Source organism: Astyanax mexicanus, chromosome 11 (genome assembly GCF_023375975.1).
Source record: "Astyanax mexicanus isolate ESR-SI-001 chromosome 11, AstMex3_surface, whole genome shotgun sequence".
NCBI classification, from domain to species: domain Eukaryota; kingdom Metazoa; phylum Chordata; class Actinopteri; order Characiformes; family Acestrorhamphidae; genus Astyanax; species Astyanax mexicanus.
In genome coordinates this window covers 19,411,355-19,420,730 of record NC_064418.1, presented here as the reverse complement: position 1 = coordinate 19,420,730, position 9,376 = coordinate 19,411,355, and the positions used below count along the sequence as shown (strand labels likewise).

Sequence of the window (9,376 nt, the reverse complement as noted above, 5' to 3'; positions counted from 1 at the left end):
GTACAATACCAATTATGTACATGGACTTTACTGCTATTACTTATAATAATACTTGGATTAATAAAACTGTGTGACTGGTCTTTTTGGGCTTTAGCAGCTTGCTCTGTAATGTTTTTCATGCAAGACTAAAGATTTGCCATTGGCAGTTATGTTTGATTTAGGATATAAAAAAGCAGGGCAGTGTGTGAAATGAGTGAGTTAAACATTTAATGATTTAGAAAATTAACCCAAGTGTGTTCAAGAAAATGGAAACAAGCAAGAGAGTGGGGAAGCTGCTGTGCTTAGTGACATCATAAAGACTTTCTTCTGAGACAGAGGCCAGCTGTGTGTTTCAACTGAGTGACTAAGCCAACATACTCAGCAATAAGGATTCCTGCTGATGAAATGAGTGCTGAGTCACTGTACTGTGTACAGTTTTCAAAAAATAAAATATGTGAAGTTCTTGTTCAACAATGAACAGAGCCATTTCGTTGTGCGTTATAGCATTCGGTCTTCTATTTTGGTCATATTGCAGATGTCAGAGTGAGTGAGTGAGAAAATCAAGATTAACAGAGACCACATTTTAATATCCACATTTGTTAATTTCTATTTTTATTCCTAATTAAATAAAACTACGAGTCAGAATCAAACCATCACCTGTCCTTTAACACAGTCACTTTTGGTACTTTTTGGCCAATGGGCAAAACCCACAAAAAAAAAAAAAAAAAGCAGCCACCAGGTTCCGCCTGCAGAGTTGTTGCAAACAGCAGTTAACCATTCCTGAATTACACAACAGTAAATGTGTTTACTATAAATTAGCTGAAGAAAGTGCATCAAGTGTTCAAGTAGGGTGTATAGTTTTAAAACACACTTGGAGAAAGTATGAGGATGTGGGGTTGCGCGTTGGGGGCGCAAAAGAAGAATGAAAAAATTGGCATAACTGTTAGTCATTGTTTGCTTATACAGTCCTAGCTGAAAAAAGGCCAAAGTCTAGATCCAACTGTAGTAGACTCTGTATCCCTTGTTTGGCAGTTACATTGCAGAAGTATTGCAGTTTCAGGCTGTGCCTGGCGTGGGGGGGGGGGGGGAGAGTGGCAGGACAGTGATTTCACAATCAGTCTCATCTCTTTGACGCGCGACGAGGGTCCCTGCCATTGCTAATTGTGACAGATGGTTTGGGTGGGGCAGGAGTTCCACCTACAGTCACTGAAGGAGGGCCATTGCCACGTCCGTTTGTTCTTCCCTGAGTCCCGAAGTTAGGGGGTGCAGGGGCAGCGTTGTTAGGAAAAGTCTGCAAAGCACCGTTTCCTGTCAAGGAGACAAAAAGGATGAAAATGATTGTCTGACAATTATAATATTACACAATGCAATTCATTTTTAGGTTTTTGTTGAACTCAGTGGTTCTTGCATTACTACAAGTATTGTTTATACAACTGCCCATCATAGTCACATGATGGGCAAAATTAAGAAAAAATCTTAAATATATATATAAAAAGAAATGGCAAGGATTTGCTTTTTATACTTTGATCTTAAGGTTTGTACTTTTGATCTTAGAGCTTCATAATGCTAAAAGAAATGGGAGCAAGATGATTTTTGAGCAGCCAATTTATTAAACACTGCATTTACACTCAAACATGCCACCTGATTAAAAGTTTAAGATCACAGCCTTTAAACGCAAAAATACTTATTTTCTGTCGAGTATTCATACTGTAAAGACCTCCTGATTGCAAAAGAAAGCTTACTGACTTAAGGTTGACTGTTGGGCTTTGACAAAGTGTAGTAAGAATAATTTTGCATTTATTTACAGATCCTGAGTGTTTTAGAACAAAAAATGACAAGCTTACAAAAATAAAACTTCAGTTCCAAACAGTGGACGCCAGTAGAGCCACCTTCAACATTTGGAGCAATGTTACATCTAGCTTCTTGGAAACACCAAGCATGTCTAAATGACTGTTTTAAGTGATGGTGATTTTTTTTTTTTTTACACTTTATTTCTGTTCCGAAGGAAGCAGTTTTCATTGTTTTAGCTATGTTTTTTAAAGTTTTGATCAGCTGATGAGCAGGCCTTTAGCACTAAATGCAAATTCTTGCAATTTTTCAACTGGTCTTAAATGTGCATTATCCAAGACAATAGTGTGCAAAGTATAGATTTTTGTTTCAGTTACTTTATTGTCCTCATTAAAAATAGTAAGAATCATTAACTTAAAAAGCAAAATAAATCTGTCTTTAATATAAAAGAACAGGCATTTGTATCATACTGGAGTTTTTTTTATGACGTCAGTATAGTTTTTATGAAAGTAATAAGGTTCTTACCTGCTTGTACAGGTGTACCCACATTTTGATTGGGCGGAGAATTTCCTCGCTGTTCTTTACCCTAATGACCAAAAACCAGATGCATCAAAACAGGAACAAGTTCTCTCACCACTTCATCACAGTCAGTAACAATCTCTGTAACTAAAATTCTATTCTTAGATGAAAATACTTTTAGTTTCAATTTCCACTCCTAAGGTAATTTCTAAAGCTTACATTTCTGTAAGGCTGCACCAAGAGTGCTAGTTATCCATGCCATTTCAATTAACCCTGAACAGTTATTATATTTCTTAATTCTGGAGCCATTTTATAAATATTAACTCAAAGGATGCCAGATAGCACAAACCCAAAAATGTTTTTCACTTTCACTGTATTTCACTTTCAGAGACTGGAGTAAGTATAAAAATGTACCGTCTTGTTTTGCTGGTTGGCTTGGGCTAGCAGCTCTGCATTTGGCTCACTGAAATTAGGAACTTCAGAGTACACCATACAGAACCTGCAGAAGAGTTAAAGGAATGCATCACATTATACAACAATACTGTACATTACCAAATAACTGTCAAGTGGTCCTACTCACTCTCCAATTTTCTGCAGGTCTCCACCTCGTCCAGTGTACAGAGTAAGGCATCCTTTCCAAATGGAGGCATAACTACACCACAATTCAAAAAACAAAACAGTTTAAACAAACTGTTTAATTAAATTAATTGACCATCACTTCTATTCATAGTGGACCTCAAGCCCTGAGGTCGCTACAGCATGCCAGTTAAACATAAATAAATAAAAGGTCACAAATAAATCTTTTTTTTTTATCTTACTTGTGACCACTAACTAGACAACATTTTATATAACATTAGAGACGCTGACTCTGGACATTTTTACACAATGTCTTAAATTATTTTTTAAATCAAGCCTAAATAATTGACTAGACTTTCTGATCATAATTCATTCTTTGTAAATTAGTGTCAGTCAATCTGCACATCAAGCTTCTGTCAAAGATGCTTTGGACTAGTATGTATATTACGGCTAGTCGTTCTTCTCATCATTACCATAACATAACTACTGCCGTTTTTTAACCAGATCAGTAGATCTGAACAGATCACTTAAGACTTAATATGATTGTAGTGATTTACCAAGAACTTAGAATTGTCCCAGTTGATGAGGAGGAGGGGAGGAGGATGACACCAAGCAACATTTTTTCTTTAATGAATTGGAAAAAAAAAAACTGATTTATGCAGATTGATTCAACATTGAACATTATGGTTATATATATATATTTTTAAATAAACTTTCCTTATATTTAATATGTACATCATGTTGGTGTTGAAAGAGACATTTAGATTAAAAAAAAAAAAACAATAGTTGTTTTTTTAAAGCATTGAGTGTAGCAGTGATCAACCCAATCATTCAAAACCTTTAAATGAATGTTAATTGAATGTCAGAATTTCAACACTAGCCAAGGTCTATGAGGCAATGTTAAATAAAGGTGGTTTAAAATAGTTTACACATCATTAAACGCTGTGTAACAACCAAACTATTTACATTTATTTATTATTTTAGGCCCCTCTTGAGAGACTTGGTTGGGGGGTCCACTTTTTGGAAAGTACACTGGCTTGTTATATAAACGGTGCCAAGTAATTTTACTTGGATTTACTTTGGCCACGGCCTTGGTAATTTACTTGGCCATGTCTGGCCAGCTAGAAAGGGAAATGCCCCTGCTGTAGGTGTGCCAAATGTGTACAGTGAAACAGAAGTGTGACTTACCCTCGAGTAAGGCGAATAATGTCCCCTGGCTGGATGAGGCTGCCTAGTTCATCCCAAACGGAGATGGCGATGCTGCCGCTTTTATCAGCCACTTTACAGGAGCGAACTTCATGACCATCCTTTGTCTTGGTCACCCGACCTAGAAAGTGAAAGCACATCAACTGATTACAGAGCAGTGTGTGTGTGAGCTGTGTTTAGCTGTGTTATTACCCATATTTAACCCAATAAACAGTATGGTTAAGCCTCGTTCATACTGCATGATTAGACCACTTTAAGTGACCTGCTGCTGAAAGACACTCGCAGAGCCGTCGCCAAGTAAATCATCTGTATCCATCCAAGGTAACCATATTTAACTTTAAAAATGCGAAAGCACCACCATATTAGAGCTTGTTCTCAGTGAAGTTCTGTGTAAAGCTTTGGGGGCATAAATCACTATCATTGCACAGTTGTGGCAGTGAGGCGTCATTACAAACTACATTTGTATTTTATAAATAATAATTTTATTTATTATTATTAATTTTAGTTTGCACTGTTGTGCACAGACATTGAGTCAATGTTGTTTAATGCACCAAAAAACATAGATTATAAAAACAAACAAAAATACGAGGAATAACGAATAACTGTAGGTCAGCGCATGCGCAGTGCCTTTAGGAAGCACATATAGATGGGTAGCATAACTCGACACAACACCGGAATGCAGCCCTGGGGTTGGTGAGGAAATCCGAATCTAGAAAATTCGGACAGCCGAGTTGGAGTGGAACAGGGCATACGTCACTTAAACTTTAGTTCAGACATGACTGTCTTCCTTTTGCCTCTGAATTCTGCCTGAGTAGGCAGCATCTCCTGCGTTTCGGCCACAGCCTGTTTACCTAACCATCACTGAAGTAGCAAACACTCAGTTGTTTATATATGAGACAGTACAGCCTAGTGGCTAAATACTTAGCTTAGAAGCTAACGAGTCACTTAGCTAAACCACAGAGCGCTGTCTCTTTAAGAGAAGAAAAAAGAAAAGAGCTTTAGGCAGTTTGAGAAGCACATAACAGACTCACCACTCAACTTACCGATTTCCAAAACTATAAAAACGATATTGAGGTTTTTAGATCCGGGCTTCACGTCTTTCAGCAGGAGGGCCGCCTCGCCGGGAGCGCTCGACATGTCTGGAGCGGCGCTGAGGGAGCGGCTAGCGGGGGCTAGCTAAAGGCTAGTACGGCAGACACAAAGCAGCATTCGGCACAGCTAGCTAGAGGGCTAGCTGGCGACAAACGAAGGAATAAAAAATAACTTCTGTTTAAACCCCCAGTTAGACACAAGGCAGTCTGGCTAGCTTCTAGATTATCTGCTTTGTGCCAAACAGAATAAAACAGCCATGTGGATTAGCCTGTTAGCTAAACTAGCCTGCTAGCACATAACCGGCAGATAAGCTAACCTAGTTAGCTAAACCTTAAGTTAGCTAACTATTGCGGTTCTAGTTTCACAAAGTAAGCCTCTTGACTATTAAATAAGTTACCTTGCTAACAACTCGAAAGGGTAAATTGGGAAATCTCTCGCTACTGAGCTAACTAGTTTTAAAACATCTGTAGTTAGCTATATAACATGATGTTAGCCAGGCTAGCTTAGCTATTCACTTGATCATTATACTGCTTAGACAAAACCGGCCTGCTGGATAAACCTATAAACCACAGCTCCCCGCTTTTCCGGGGAAGTAAAAAATAAGACACACGAGGACACTTAGCTAATGAACACAGTTAGATAGCTGGATAAATACTTTAAAATATATATATATATATATATAAAAATCCTTTTGCTATTCCAATAAACAACAGATATATCACCCCTTTTGTCCTTTCTTTTTGGAAAAAAAAAGTGTAAAGGCAGCTCAGTAAACGCCTTTTTTCCAAATGTGTCTCTACACAATGGTGGTGAGGAACAGCAGCCACAAAAGAATGCCAGCTGACTAACAAACAACCGAGGATATTTTAGTGTAGAATGAAAAAAGTGGATTAACCCTGTAAACCATTAAACTAAACGACGAACTGGACTGTTTCGTAACGCACTAAAAAACTGCACTGTGCTTGGCAGCCAGAACCAACTTTACTTCTGATTAAAAAAGTACCTAACCTAACTATATTATTGGAAAGCGTTTATAACTTATATTTAACTTGATTGTATTTAACCTGGCTATGTTAGGTGTTTCAATGTGTGATGAACTACAGACTATATTAACACTACATTAATAAACCGCGACATCGCAAAAAAAGGGAGGAAAAAGTAAATAGCTTTGACATTGCTGCCGCGCGCTCCCTCACCAACAAAAAATAAAGAAAGAAAACTCAGAGTAACGCCAGCGTGCGCCAGGCAGCGGTTTATATACCTCGGACTGTTCCACTGAGCGCTGGGTAAGGGGGCCAAGCTGTGCTTTTATTTATTTATTTAATTTCACATTCAAACATATCGTTTTTTATTTTTTTATTATATGTTAGTTATTTAGCATTACGTTAAATTGCACGTTTCACATTTACAGAAATGTCAAACAGGCGTCTAAAGACTTAAGCAAATCCTACAATTTACAGCTCTATTGTGTTACAGATAAAGTAGCCGATGTCTGATTGGACACAGAGAATTGTCTCTGGAGAGAATCTTTAGAGAGGAGAAAACGTATTTAAGAATGTGCTTCGGGTTTTTTAGACCACCAGAGGGCGCTCCCGAGTGAGTAAAAAATGAATGGGTTCCTAAGGAGTCATTGAAAAAAAAAACAGTCCATAAATGTTTGATCGCTTTTTTTAAAAAAATAATTCTAAAATTAAAAGAATATCTTAGACATGTAGTTAATTACTATTTTTAATTTGAGTTTTTTGCAATTTAGCTCCATCCACCTCCATACAATGAGGACTCACTCGCGGGATCTCTCTAGCGGTCAGCGGGGGACATAGGAAGTGGGCAGACTCCCCATGAAAAGACTGTGGTAATGTGCCCACATGGAAATAAAAACCCCGCACACACCCTTTCCCTGCACGTTGTGTAATATGATTTGGTTACATGCTTCTAATATATTTTCCCTTCCAGTCAACTGCTGATTTCTGTTTTTTTATTTCCATTCCCCATATCCTGGATCAGTGACAGGTTTAATAATGACAGAAGGTCAGTACACACCGCTTTAATGCATAATATAACTCGGAAAGAAGACTCAATGCGCAATTTTCATGTTAACCAAATGACCAGGTGCAGCATGTGTGAAAGCAGTAATGGTATGTTAGCTAGGAAAGTAATGAATTAAGGTTTGGTAAAGAAATTATTCACTAAAGGCAGTATATTTATTCATAGTTGGCATATTTTAGCTCTGAAATGCTTTGTATTATATCTGATTATAATAAATACCCTCATATCTGACCATTGTACACGCAAATATTTTTGATCTTTGCTTTACATCTTTTAATGTTGTTGCCGGAAAACAACCTTTAAACAACTATTATTTAGCATTGCCTAATAAGCAGCATTTGTTTGTGTCAAAATACTGACATTAAATCAACCTTCATTTAAAGGTTTTAAATGGTTGGGCTGAGCTCTCCTACACACAATGCTTTTAAAAGAAAGCTGCACCACTCACATAATAATTATTATAATGTTTATTATTCTTATGTTCCTTTCTACAACAAGACTATAGCACAAACTATAAGAATAGAATTCAAAGATATACATATTTTATATTGATATTCTGACATTGAATCAATGTTCATTTATAGGTTTGTGGGAGAAAGGTACTCCATCAAAAGTAATAATAAAAATAATAATAATAATAATTAAATATCTTTTTCTGTACTGCAAGGACACAGTACAAGCTATTTTTTATCAAATTAAAGTTTATAACAACTATTACACATAAAACACGTACGTTGTTAAATCGTAAAATCGATGTTCACAAATTAATTAATTCTTTCGTCGTAGATCAGCGTTGTTTTAGTGGGAAAATGATGATTCCAATGTTGGGTCATTTAGCTGTCTGGGTAATTGTGTAATAAATGCATATAAAACAGAAAAAATATTCACATTTCCGCGTGTCAGGAAGTGTACCATGTGTATTAACATTTAATTCTCAAGGGAAAAATAAAAGTGATCGTCACGAACAGGATTCGAACCTGTGCGGGGAAACCCCATTGGATTTCGAGTCCAACGCCTTAACCTCTCGGCCACCGTGACGCCACAGAGATTGGGTAAAAGGAGCATAGTTAAAATGTGTGTCACAGCGCGGCTTTAGATGATTTTAATTGTATTCGCTTCAGTAAGATATTATAGTGTATTATGTTATTGTGCCTAATGTGCTGTTTAAACAAAATGTTTCTGAGAGGGAAATAACCTGTTTCAGATCCATATAACGCGGCTAGGTTAGGCTAACTGAGCTAAAGTTACTTAACTCCTGCTAGTCCGGTTCTAGAGACTCTCTGGTTCTGTTAATATTAAATAGTTTAGCGACTTTCTGCTATAAATAAGTTAATATTTTTACACTCTAACGCACACATTCCCTAAAATATACATATATATTCTTCACAGTTAAGTGAACTGCCTTCTCATTGTTTTGAGTATATTTTAGTATTTTAAAATCCAGACTAAAGAGATCTTTATATATTTTTTGTTGTAATACAGGATCTATTTAAATAAATTCTTGATTCTACAAGTCCAGCAGTAATTAGGCCTGGTTGTAGCTAGTAAAATTGAACTCAGCTCCCCAAAATACTAATATAGCATCTCAAAAAAATATATATAGCAATGAACTTAATAATGAGACAAATATGCACTTTTTTATTTGAGTGGAAGAAATTGTCATAAATACAAACAGAATAATTTGAATTCATATACACCAATCAGCCATAACCCTGCTAAAAATGGATGGCCAGCCTAAGCTGTTTGTATTGGTTGAGCTGGTTGACCAGTTTAGATTTTGTTCAGCACTAGGTATGTTTTTTTTATGTTCAAAAGTATGACCATACCTTACTCTGCTGGTTGACCAACAAGATTAAGCATGATCAAGATAATATTAAACACACACAGCCAGGGGTGGAAGGGGCTCCTTGCACTCAGGGCTCTGACGCATTTCCGTTTTCAAATAATGCGGCTTGGACGTTTCCGGTTGTATATGGAAAACCTAAAATGACTATTATTATTATTATAGATAGCATTATTACTCTTTTTATTTTTTACTATTGTTATTATTATTATTATTATTATTATTATTATTATTATTATAGATAATATTATCAGTATAGTTAGCATTTTTATTATTATATTATTATATATTTTTAATAACGATTATTATTTTTACTGACGGGTGGGG

The 9,376-nt window shown here is 36.4% G+C and overlaps 1 protein-coding gene and 1 non-coding gene across 3 annotated transcripts; both read right to left on the bottom strand.

Moving 5' to 3' along the window:
* Positions 1–560: 560 nt before the first annotated feature.
* nabp1a (nucleic acid binding protein 1a) lies at positions 561–6,402 on the bottom strand. Of its 2 annotated transcripts, none has more exons than XM_007238851.4 (6): positions 5,100–6,402; positions 4,051–4,189; positions 2,867–2,938; positions 2,701–2,785; positions 2,293–2,353; positions 561–1,287 (listed from the first exon to the last, which is right to left on the bottom strand). In XM_007238851.4, exons 1-6 carry the CDS (start codon positions 5,203–5,205, stop codon positions 1,100–1,102), a joined length of 651 nt encoding a protein of 216 aa, XP_007238913.2. In that variant the 5' UTR covers positions 5,206–6,402; the 3' UTR covers positions 561–1,099. The 2 variants fall into 2 exon arrangements, with proteins under 2 accessions (XP_007238913.2, XP_007238914.2); XM_007238852.4 differs by having other exon boundaries at positions 5,112–6,401.
* A 1,760-nt stretch (positions 6,403–8,162) lies between these two features.
* On the bottom strand, positions 8,163–8,244 carry trnas-cga (transfer RNA serine (anticodon CGA)). The gene has a single exon. It is a non-coding gene; the product is annotated as a tRNA-Ser (tRNA).
* Between the last annotated feature and the right edge of the window lie 1,132 nt (positions 8,245–9,376).

Excerpts from the sequence above, each read along its gene's own strand:
- nabp1a (XM_007238851.4), bottom strand. The coding sequence starts at position 5,205 with ATGTCGAGCGCTCCCGGCGAGGCGGCCCTCCTGCTGAAAGACGTGAAG. Across the intron at positions 2,786-2,866 it reads GACCTGCAGAAAATTGGAGA|GTTCTGTATGGTGTACTCTG; the intron begins GTGAGTAGGACC and ends ACTCTTCTGCAG. Across the intron at positions 2,354-2,700 it reads CCAACCAGCAAAACAAGACG|GGTAAAGAACAGCGAGGAAA; the intron begins GTACATTTTTAT and ends TTTGGTCATTAG.